The 13128-nt window shown below is 34.1% G+C and overlaps 1 protein-coding gene across 1 annotated transcript; it reads right to left on the bottom strand.

The window, feature by feature from the left end:
• Positions 1–1027: 1027 nt before the first annotated feature.
• On the bottom strand, positions 1028–8326 carry LOC113403534 (collagenase-like). The gene is made up of 8 exons (XM_064218361.1): positions 8276–8326; positions 4877–4934; positions 4260–4413; positions 3514–3686; positions 3035–3142; positions 2307–2446; positions 1789–1897; positions 1028–1361 (listed from the first exon to the last, which is right to left on the bottom strand). Exons 1-8 carry the CDS (start codon positions 8324–8326, stop codon positions 1174–1176), a joined length of 981 nt encoding a protein of 326 aa, XP_064074431.1. The 3' UTR covers positions 1028–1173.
• Between the last annotated feature and the right edge of the window lie 4802 nt (positions 8327–13128).

Raw genomic sequence — 13128 nt, 5'->3', positions numbered from 1 at the left:
TACCTAATACAGAATGTCATTATATATAAAGTTCATAATTTTTTGTCAATAGACAATACAAACCCTGCATTTTAAATCTGTAATATCTTCGAAAATATTTGTTTAAATTACATGCTGTATAATTTTGTTGATCTATATGAAATGCACAATGTATTTAAGGTACTTAATTGGATAAGGATTAATGCAGTATTGTTTAAAATCGCTCCGAAAATAAGTCATCATTTCTCGTAAAAAGTAAAGGATAAAAAATGGTTGTTGTGGGCTATCCTTAAGAGATAGACATATGCCATTGCGGACTATTTTGAAGACCTTTATAAGGTGTACAATGTGATACATTATTTTGATCTATCTCGAAGGGTTCAGCCAACGTTTGCAATGTAAGCGCAAAAAATGTGTTTATTTACGACATCACTTCAGAAACCTCTAAAATTATCAGCAGTGTTTCTCTATTATATTATACATGTATTATACATATAAATCTACCTCTTGAATCAATCTATCTAATTTAAATACCGCATCAATCCGTTGTGGAATTTTAAAGATCTAAGCATACATAGGGACGGACAGCGGTGAGCGACTTTATTTTATACTATGTAATGATTATGCTTTTTCTGACATTTCTGTCAGATATTTTAAAGACTTCAAATAAATCTCTCTTAAAAGTTTTTGTGTTTCTGTTATACTTTTGGCAGCGATTGCTTCAAAAGCGTCTAGATCAACATTATTCTCTTTCACATTCGTGTATTCTAGATAGTTCAATCCATGATTTCGAGCCCCACTCTTTCAGTGCAAGAGTGCAATATAAGCTGCAAGAGTGGGAGTTCCATTGCTACGCTCAAAATATATATGTAGGCACACGCACGCTGAGTTAAATGGCAGACGAGATACATAGTCATAAAAAATGAATAAAAATAAAAATCAATTAAAAAATGTTCGAAACATGCAGTGATACATTTTCCTCGGATTTTCAAAAAGGATTACGGTCGAATATCGGTCATTGCGAGAGAACCAGTAATAATACCGTCAATAATCCTTATTAATCTTTATTGAATCATTTACTACTTAAGAAATAACATAATAACGCTGAACGCGATAAATGTTAATTATTACATTTAAACGAGTTATAAAATAATAACACGCACACTGAATTTGGTTATTTTTAAATTAATTACATTAGTAGTATAAAGACTCTTCCGGTTCCGGTTCGGGTTGAGTTTCAGGTTCCGGTTCCTGTTCGGGTTCGGGTTCTGGTTCAGGTTGAGGTACAGGCTCAGGTTCTGGCTTAGGATAAGTAGTCCAGTCGAAGTCAATGCCTGTTACTTCATAGATCCAGTCCTGGTAATATCCAGGACGGACGTAAGCTGTAATAAAACAATATAAAAATTAGTTATTAAAAGTATTTTTAACTGATTTAAATATATACACATATTTGTATGTATACATACATTATCAAGATTATTATATTTTACGGTAACACAAAAAGACTTCCACTGATAAATCATTTGATTATTATTTTTTATAACTTTATGTCACCATGTTCAGGGTAAGCTGAGAAATATAAAACTCACACGAGGCCATTATGCTCAAGGCGTAAATACAAACAGACAAGAAGTGTGATTTTAGCAGCGAAAAATTTAAATGATGCAAAAATATAATAGCAATATGTATTTATATGGATTTTTGTGAGTGACAATTAGAATGGTTAGTCGTTTGACCATTGTCGTTTTGTTATATAAAAATAATACATTATTTATTATATTTACACCTTAAAATAAAAGTAATAATTACCTGTGGGGAATAGACTACTACAGCCAGCGGTAGAGCCAAAGCTCACAATACCAATCATGGTGAGTTTACCATCCTCATCCACCATTGTCAGCGGACCGCCGCTGTCTCCCTAAAATATAATTGATATAATTATTAATATGTTCATTTATTACACTAATTACGAGTATGTAGTCTCTACAATTTCTCTATAGGTGTCTTAAGGTTTTCTAACAGATTTGACACAGATACAAATAAGTGGTGATATTATATCATTGGTCTTCGTCAGTCATTAGATTTCTGAAAATAAGATAATTTTTCTGTCATTTAAGACAAGGACTTTTTGGTCCAGTAGCTGGCCTACCGGGTAGATTTCCGATTTGCCGTCCTATCGAATAACGAGAGTGAACCTCGGTTTACGCACATACCAGACCTGACCATATTTCCTGACCAGTTCAATATATTTTGCAGACGGCCAAGGCAACAATTTGGTCAGGATGTATAATACCTTTCTGAATTTGATCCCACTTAATGGTACTAACCGAGCAAGCGGATTGCATTGTGCTGTTGTAGTACTGCGCGCAAACAGTTTGCGGGTGGATGGAAAGGAACCAGCGGCGACATTCCGCGTTGCTGATACCACGGTTGAAGGTCCACAGAAGTACTTGGGAAGCGGCACCACCTGAACCAGATTAACAGTATTAAGCCATGACATGATTGTCCAATGTAAGGACTGTTAAATGTATTTAACATATAAAATAAGGTTTATTCTTGGAAAATTACTGGGAAGTTACACTTTTTGCTTATTAAAATATGTCTATACAATTTTATTTTTGGGTACTTTGATTATTCCTTGATGTTAATGTTGTATATCTTGTATTTATTTGGGGTGAGATAGTTCAATGATTAGAGATAATCACTTAATAGACACTTAGATACTTATACCATATCAAATACTTTTCTAGCCCGTATTTGACTCAAAAATGGTTCGAATCAGTGACCTACTAGATGGGAACACTGAGTCAATATAACTACTGACTTTCTTGCTGGTTCTTCTCGGTAATATCTATTTTCCAAATCAGTTGTAGCTCTATATTTAAATCAATACTATTAGGAACATGATGATTCAAAAGAGCTTTTATAGGCCTTTATTACTTGAACGCAGAATTTTGATTTTAATCTTAGAATAATAGTTTGATCTTTTGACTTATATACATTCTAAAGTTATAATTAATGGTCTTAAAACATAAACAAATAAATAAATAAATACCATTCCAAATGTCATTGGTCAGACCAAAGCCGCTCACAGTGAGGACAACATCGCTATAATCAACGTCTTTCTGTGCAGAGCTTTGCATGCGGATCGGCTGAATGTTGACTGAAAAGGTGAAAAAATATTTTAAATATAACTCAACTAATTTGTGCTATTCATTTCTTGTTTGGCAGAGAAGATAAAGATCGTGCGATAATTTGACACATATTACCTAGTAAATATTTATCCTACAACACAAATGGAGCATCGTAAAACAGAATAAGCAGAACCTGTTACTCAAACAGAGCGGAGCTTTAGTTCAGGAGTAGGCTTTTATAGGCAATCACTACAAGCCTATATTGTCTACCTAAATTTAATTTATTATAAATATTATGACAGATTTTGCAGCCACAGTACGCACCGATAGTTTAATTTTACTGATCATGTTTAATCGTATATACTCTACAATATTGAACAATAAAAACATATGAACTTACGTCCGTAAGGAATGCTTCGACTTAATTTAACCAGAGCGATGTCGTCTCTCTGCACAGTGTTGATATTAATATTATAACCAGGATGAATGAAACCGTTGCTCGAATTTTCTTCGATGATATACGTTGGACGTATGAGTTCTACGACTCCAAAACGTATCACAAATGACACACGGCTGTGAAAAATAGAATATTATAAGCATACCTTATATAAGGAGGTTATTAGAAATAAGTGGCAATAAATAGTTTCCTAACGCGGACTCCAACAATTATCATTAGATTTTAAACGTTATCTGGGGCACACTAATGGTAAGGCTGACCTGAACTCCGCCATTATAGTTTATATATAATATTAGTATATACATATCAGCAGATTACGTTTTTATGATTACATAAAAAATAATATTTTCAGTTTTAAAAATAAACTACAACATAGTCTAAAATTAAAGTTGACAGGTGGGAAATTATTTTTGTTCCTATCACTGGTTCCCTTTGCCTTGATGCAAAAAATATGCAAGTGTGGATCCATTGTTTAGTGGATCCATATTTCTGTGTCTAATGACATTTTCTTCAAATTAATCAAACACCGTTTTGACTGAATTTTTAGAGCAGTACATGCATACAAGATCACGTAACGCACAATATATCTGCATTAGGTAAACCTATATCTATCACGCCTGTTTCTCTCAATATCAGTCCCAGTTCCGTCACCTAGATCTAATTAATTATTATATTTAATTTAGACTTACTTAGCAAGGCAGTGGGCAGCAGTGATGACCCAGTTGTTATGAATGATGGATCCTCCACACGAGTTCACTGAGCCGACCGTCGCTACCATACGGATGCTGACCTGGTGCGGGATCTGGCCTAATGCCGCTTCCCATCCGCCAACGATGCGAGTATCTGATATAAAAATAATAATTGTTTATTTAGAAGCTACAATATTGTTATAACTTATAATTTAGGGCTACGGATGTGCGATCCGGGTCCGTTTCAGGTTTCTAACTTCGGTATGAGAATTTCTTGAGAGAAAAATTCGATCATATTTTTATGTTCGAATTGATTATCCATAGAACCCAATGCCTCAAGATTTGCAATCTTGAAAAGTTTTCATTTGTATTTTGATAAAAAAAATATTATTAATCATGATGATTGTTGTTTTATATTTTGTCTGTGTACATTACTGTAAGCCAAGAGTCATTGCATAGGAAACGTAGTAGATACTTAGATAATAATTCTCGATCAAATCCCAATGAGGATTACTGAGACTTTTAGAGGTTCATTTGTGTTGGAACATAATTCACCTCTAAAACATTACGAGGAAAACTATCATTATGTGTGCTATATTATTATTTGTACCACTTACTGAAGCCTTTTATGTCTGAAACGTAAGCCGGCTCATTTTCTCTCAACGCCGGATTCGCCTGGAATAAAACAAAAATTAATAAAATTAATCGAAGTCGACGACGACGACAAAGGACAAATTAACTGGATAAAAATGATCTCACTAAATTAAAACGAGGAGATAAATTGAGACATTTTAAATATATTTTATTTGTTTATGATCATTGCTGGTCATAGGGACGATGCTCACACGTTCACAACTTTAAAGTGTACATGCATCAAAATAGTACACAAAGGAGTATTTCCATAACACGGTCTCATACCAAGACTGACAACTCAATCCGCTAGACCGTATCAACAGCGTATCACATCCGTGCAATTAGGTTTAAGGCCTTCCGCTAAAACCTGCGCGGGTGTACGTTTGCGTGTATTGAAAAATTAAAAAAGCAGTACGAAGTGGCGTCGATACGAGCGACGGAGCTTGACACAAACGGTGGGAATCTCGGTGGCGTCTCCCAGGCTCGAGTCGGCTGACTAGCATCACCCTCCGCCGGACTAGCATCCTCGTCTCATATCTGAATGGTTTTCTCTATTAGACGTACCGGAACACCTCTTTGAATTACCATAATTTAGTTTTGAATATTTCACTCAGCTGTTAGCTAACTGAATTATTTTTTTTTAAATATAAAATCAAGTTTAATTAATTGATTTTTTATTCGAATTAAATAATATAATTATTTTCTTTGTTATCACTACATACTATAAAACAAAGTTCCCCACCAGTTTGTTTGTTCGTCAGAACGGGATAAACTCAAAAAAAGTTTTTCGAGGTTTTCGAAGTTTGCATGTATAATTAATTAAAGTTGTGTGTAAACTGCCTGGAATATTGAGATGATTGTTGAGTATGTCAGTAAGAACCATGACGACTGGGTGCTTTGTTAGCGTGCGTATAAAAATGTTTTATGTAAGCTTTCTTATAGTCGCGCGAAAACGGTCTACCCGCTAGTACGATATAAACCTAGCTTCATTTGAATTTAATGGCCCGAATTTCTTTGGTTTCTTTTTTCAGAAAGAATGCATGTTCTAAGAATGCAATCTCGTGTAGAAAGGAGGTAGGCTCTTTTGGTTTACATGGTTTCTCTTGTCCTAGGAATCAGGTAGATTCTTTCGACACGATTCTCTTGATGATACAATAAAAAGGGTTCTTGCCACCATACACGTTCCTGCTCTGAGCACTACTGAGTCCTGTAGAATTAGTTGTGAAAATGGTAAGAGAGCTGATGGACTGATATTAGTTCCCTGGGAACGAAGACGGGCCGTAGGACGCTGCATTCGTTGATACGCTGGCCCCGTCTCATGCCTGAGAAACAATGTCAAAAGTCCGAGCCGCTGTGGAAAAAGCTGAAGCGGAGAAACGATCCAAATATGAATATCTTATTCAGATATATTTTTTGTCCTATTTGCTGTTGAAACGCTTGGACCTTCGGGTAGTAGTGTAAAAATAAATTATTGTCTCCACTCGTGACAGGAGGGCTGGTTCCTTGTTTACCCAGAGTATCGGAATTGCGATTCAACGGGGAAATGCTGCTAGCATCCTTGCCATCATTCTACGCGATGAACATTTATACAGTTACTATTTTTAATTCATATTTGTATATATTTAAGGACTTCATTATAGAATACAAGTATTAATTATATAATACTTAGATATAGAATACATGATTTAATTATATGATTAGAGTCGTTGTTATTTTAGTCGTCGACGACGTTTAGTTTGATTTGATTATTAATAGCAATTATTAAATCAGTTCGATTATTGCTTTAAGCTGAGATTAATGTTATCAATCATTGATTAATTATCATTTTTATTCATTGACACATAGATAAATGCAATCATATACTGAGTTTTTCACATTTGATATACAAAATATATATTAAATTATAATATTGTTACATTAAAATTATATCGAATTTCTTTCTTTCTTCTTTTTCTTTCTTTTCGTGTTTTTTGTGATATTTATTAATGTATCTTTTGAATATACAGTTTCGTGAGAAAAAAATCTGTAATTTTGAAGTTTTGATCTAGATTAAACCAGCACAATTTTAAAATATATTTTTATTAATAAATTAATATAATATATTTATAAATTGTTGGCACAATCAGGGTTGGGTTGGGCTGGTTGGTAGGGTCGCTGGGATGCTATCGGATACATATTATTTGTACAATGCATTGTAATCAAACAAATTCGAAATTTAACCTCTGTTGTCTAATTAGTTATTTTCCTAAAAAAAAAGCTTCAAACGCCGCGTATCAGATCAGAATTAAATTTTATTTTATTTTATGTTATATGTATGTAGATGGCCGAGTAAATGAGCTACCTGATTGCAAGTAAAGTATTATATCGCCAATGCACCACTAACCTTGGCAACGAAGGTGTTATGTCCCTTGTGCCTGTAGTTACACTGGCGCAGCACCAGCACCCATTAAGCCGAAGCAGAGCAATACTAAGTATTGCTGCTCGGGTGAATATCTGATTAGTGGGTGGTACCTAGACGAGCTTGCACTGAACCCTACCACCAAGTAAAGATGGAATCGTACAAAAGCTTTTGGCAAAAAAATCTAAAAGTGGTTATCTTTTTTTATTAAAATGGAAATCTCCTTACCAACCGACTTTTTTGTAAGGACACGATTTTTAGTAAGTACTTTAAATTTAAAGCACGTCGAATGCCCTCAAAATCGATTAAATATTTACAAATACATTGCTATAAAATTTTCTCAAAAATGTACCTTTTCAAATTAACTTTCAATTATCTCGTAAAAAGTGCCACTATTATTTTTTAAGCTTATAGAGCTCGAATATAAACAAAAAAGTCATATTAAATGATTATGCTCAATAGTTGTAATGCTTAGAGATCGAAAATTTCAACTTTAACCTGTTTTAAATTTTCCGATTTTATTTCTAAGTATGTATGACGCATTTTACATGTAAGTCGTCAGCCAGAGGATGGACTATATGACCAGTCCGACACTGGGCTCAAATTGGATATCTGAATAAGTTTACTCTAACATACAGTGCCATTAAATCAGAAATACATAAAGGCGACACTACTCCTGTCAAGACAATATTAATTTGAGTACTACACACACATCAGCCATTAATTCAATGACAGTCTCATTGATACAGCGTGTACCAGGAATATCATCGTATATTTGCTAGGTATATTTGATACCTTTAACAATATCAATCAAACCTTTAACCAACACGTAGCCTACCTACTACCTACTATTAAATAATACTGATAATAGATTTATACACTGAAAACTGAAGTGGAATGGAAAAGAGAGGAGAGATTCTGAATGTAGATTCTACTCTATTGCGTAGTAATTGTTATAAAAATTAATAACAAGTAAAAATGTTACCTGCGCAAGTCCGAGGACGAACAGTAGCCCCAAAGCGTAAACACTCACCATTTCAACTAATTACCTAATAATAGCTAGCTTTGATTCTTTTATACGGCACTTATCGCATTATTAACTTGGATTTTTTCTTTATCTTTGGTCGATTTGACGAAATTATAATTAGACATATTTGGGTACAATGAGGGAAAAATATAGGTTACGCGATTAATGAGACTGCCTATAAATATATCTTTTGTAATTGAGTGAAGACTGTTAATTTGTTTTTTTATTTAAGTGATGAATCTCTCCCTCAACCAGATTAGTGAAGAAATGTTAACAGGTATCTTCTCCAGTTGTTCGGATATCTAGACCCAGGGGCGGAAGGGGCGGCTAGCCCCGGGCGTCTTGGGGGGTCTTGGAGAGCCCCAAAATGCATCCGCGTTCTCCTGATCAAAACTTTAAAAATGCTTAGTACCTACATAATTTTATCAAGATCAAAACACTACACACTACAGCCATCTAGACTTTTTACGCGGTACTAATATTCTTTTAACTTCGCTAAACGCGTTCAATACGCTCTCTTTGTAGCGGGTACTTCCTCAGGAATACCTGACTGAATAAAGTGCAAATAATTCACTCTTGTATACCTACATTTACATTCACGACATTTTATTTACGTCGAACATAAATTATTGGTCTCATTTAAAATACATTAAATTTCATTACGTTGGTATTTAATAGTTTATTAGTGTGTACTGATATTTTGACGAACGGATAAGACTTTTTTCAAATTAACACAAACACTCGACCTCATTCAGCTTAGCCGCCCCGGGACTCTGACGGGCTTAGTCCACCATTGTCTAGACCGACCATGGCTAAGCCTACCTTTTTAATATAAACCGGGTGACTCCACTCCAACTGATTGTAAGTGGTAGCGAACGCGAAGACGGCCAGTACAGTCAGGGAGAATGAACTGCATTAGTCGATCTCGTCATGCCGGCCTGCAATATGCCTCTTCACGCCTCGTTTGAATCCAGGTTATAAGAAGACGGGAACACGTGTAGTGGCCTCCTGCTCGTTTGCCACATAAGCCATAAAAAAAGACGATCGCGCATGTGTATCATAATAGTTTTTTTTTTATCTTTTCATGCTTGTCTCTAAGTGTATTTTAGTGAAGTTATTTGATTCAATAATGCCCATAACTGTAATGGTATTATTGGATCAGACAATCATTATAACAAAATATAATCAATATTACAGATTTAGGTTAGAACCTAGAAGAACACAAAAATCAATTAAATACTTACTTGAGAAAATTGATGTCCACTGACTGACTAAATGACTTGTGGTCAATTGACCGTAATTTGGTGCGCAAAATTTCAGTACTTAGCAGCGCGTCTCGTTGGATATAATAAGTCAATGATTTTTTATGGCTATCTGTCGTTTAGCTTAAATTACAGAATATTTACTTGGTGGTAGGGCTTTGTGCAAGCCCGTCTGGGTAGGTACCACCAACTCATCAGATATTCTACCGCCATTGTCTATGGGCGGTGGTGTCCACTTACCATCAGGTGGCCCATTTGATCGTCCACCTACCGATATCATAAAAAAAAATTATACTACCAATCTTGCAAGTTGCAATCTAACAAATTGTAATTTTAAGATCCGGCCTCTCAAATAGCGTTTAAATGTGTACATTTATTATTACATATTTATTTATTTATTTATTTATTTATTTAATATGGAACTCCAACACAGGTACATATGTAATACAAAAAATACAAGTTTAGACAATAAAATATTAAATGTACCTCCAATTATAGGAGAACACAACATGCATTTATAAATTATTGAACTCTAAAACAAAACTTAAGAAATAAAAATAAAAGAAAAAGAAAAAACTAAAACTAATAATTACAAAACAATGAAATAAAATAATTTATCGAAAACTATTTAATAAATCTAAACTAAACAAAATGTAAACTAAACAAAATGAAAATAAGTTCATAAACAAATTATAGAAACAAATTTACTTTGACTAATAATTTGCATAAAAGGCATAACATTTCTTTTTGAAAGTGCTAAAAGTGTCGAAACCCATGTCGATAGTTGGTATTGCGTGTCATTCGGGCTAATGGTGAATTTTTCCCAAGATTGGTTCTATTCTTACTCATTTTGAACAATGGACATGGGTTCCGAGGTGGTCTTCGTGGCACGTTTATATTAAGTTTTTCGAGCAAATATTTACTGTCCACTTTATTATGAAAAAGCTTATACAGAAAGGCTAAATCCAATAAGGATCTTCGCACACGAAGAGGTTGCATTTCGAAGTACTTAAGTCTATCGCTATAGCTTTTTACGTGTACCCTCATTCTGTAACACAAGTGTCTCAATAATCGTTTTTGCACCTTTTCAATACGATCATCATATACCTTATATAACGGTGACCATACTTGACAACAATACTCAAGTTTACTCCTAACATAACAGTTATAAAGTCGAATCATGGTGGATGTCCTCCTGAAGTCTTTAGATTGTCTTATAATAAAACCCAGTGATTTCAACGCAGAAGTGACAATGCCATCAACGTGAGCATCGAAGCGAAGATTACTGTCAAATATAACGCCTAAATCACGTACCGTTTTTGACTCCTTTAGATGTTTTTCGGAGATTGTATATGAACTAATTATTGGATTTCTTTTTCTTGTGAATCTAATGAAACAGCACTTCAGGGGATTCAAATACACTTTATTTTTCTGACACCAGATTACTAGATTATTTAGGTCCTCTTGAAGTTCTAAGACATCAGACTGTTGCTTAATAATCTTAGTGATTTTGAGATCGTCTGCAAACATGTATACACGTGAGTGCTTCATTACCGTCATGAGATCATTTATGAACAATATAAAAAAGAGTGGACCCAAATTTGAGCCTTGAGGGACCCCGGAGGTGGCAATGTAGGGATATGATTCATAGCCATCGATGACTACTTTCGCTGGCCTATTACAAAGATAAGATTTACACCATGTCAATAAAGGATTGGAAATTCCGTGATGCGTCAGCTTAAGAAGCAATAGATCGTGGTCAACTTTGTCGAATGCCTTTGAAAAATCTGTATAGATAGAATCAATTTGCAAATTACTGTCCACTGCGTCTATAAGATCTGAAAGGTAGTTTAATAAATTTGTATTTGTGGACCGCATAGCAATGAATCCATGTTGATCGGGTGAAAAATAAACGGGTAAATAAGGGTTTCAAAAACCTTCGACATTGCTGATAGGATCGATATTGGCCTGTAATTGCGTACACACTCCTTATTACCGTCCTTAAATATTGGTACTATTCTGGCCTCTTTCCACTTATCCGGGAATATTCCACTGTAAATAGAGGTATTATAGATAATTGCTAGTGGTAAAGATATAGAATCAGAACAGTTTTTCAAAAATATAGGTGGTATATCAAATCAAATCAAATCAAAAATCTTTATTCAATATAGAAGTGTTTACACTTGCTTATTGATTGTCAAAAATCTACCACCGGTTCGGAATTTAGCACCTCGGACCTGAGAAGAACCGGCGAATTAATATAGCATATTATCCGGTCCCGCAGTTTGATGCACATCAAGTCTTTTTAATTTAATTGCAACACTTTTTTGAGAAATAAATATATTTTCCATTTCGTTACAAGATGTCGATTTACTTAAGCTATAGCTCGAATAGCCAAGGTTTGCCTCAAATACGCTTGAGAAGTTAAGAGCAAAAAGATCGCATATTATTATTATGCTTGAAATAATTCACATGGTACTTTTGTAACTATACTCCTTTATTAATGAACTTTTATGTTTCAGATTTTGTTCACTCAATTTATTAAGTAAAATGCACATCTTACAAGATTTACTATAATTGGATTATCTTTCTCTGGAGAGAGTAAGAGTCATTGTTAAAAAAACATCCAACAACACTATCTCAAAAGACGCTGACGTCATGACGTATAGAACAACATTCGAAATAAAAATAAAATAGAATTTAACAAATATTTATTAACAATAAATAAGTACAAATATTATTTTAGGTACAAAATATCACAATGACACAAAAATATTGACTACATTCTATATTACAAAAATACTTTATTAATCAAAAATAAAACATTTCAAGATGCTATAATTATTGCACAATTAATTTATAAGTCTATCGTGTATTAAACAACTTTTATTGTTTTAAAATCAATGTTAAATATATATCACGACTCATTCACTCAACAAGCACTCGTCTGACAAATAAACGCTGTCGCGTTTAGGATAGGATCGCACTGCGAATCACACGAATGGATCACTGAATGACAAATTTTATAGTCACGAATTGGATCCTCGAATTAAATTTCACTACATATTTAACGTACGTTTAAAGTACTATTGCAAGTTTTAAGACTTGTTAAAATAGAACCACGTGTTTTTTCAGCAGTGTGATATAAACTTTTCGCTATTTAGATATCGATTATGAATTTTAAATACCGATTTTACTTCGATTATTTAGGTCTAGATAGACTGTCAAAGTTGAGGGCGCGTCGAAAAAAATAGTGGCCAACGGTTTGGCACTGAGTCTACGCACCCCGGTAAGACGTTTGGCGAGTGTCAAGCGCAGCTATCACGCACACTGTGATAATAAAGTTAGCTCTTTTGTTTTAGTTCTTTTGTAGTCCGACACTCTATCTTGATATAAAAATAATCTAAGTATTTTTAAGTTTTCATTTAATCCGTGTTGTGCGGAAAAAAAAAGTGTTTTATAAATCTAAATAACTTTTATTAGTGTTTCTGTGGGTTGGAAGATTTCTGCACGACACGGTTCAATTAGTCCATGTATATTCTAGACGGT

This window comes from Vanessa tameamea, chromosome 21, assembly GCF_037043105.1.
Source record: "Vanessa tameamea isolate UH-Manoa-2023 chromosome 21, ilVanTame1 primary haplotype, whole genome shotgun sequence".
In the NCBI taxonomy this organism is placed as follows: Eukaryota; Metazoa; Arthropoda; class Insecta; order Lepidoptera; family Nymphalidae; genus Vanessa; species Vanessa tameamea.
Note: the sequence above shows the minus strand (reverse complement) of the source record. Positions and strands in the feature narration are given on the sequence as shown.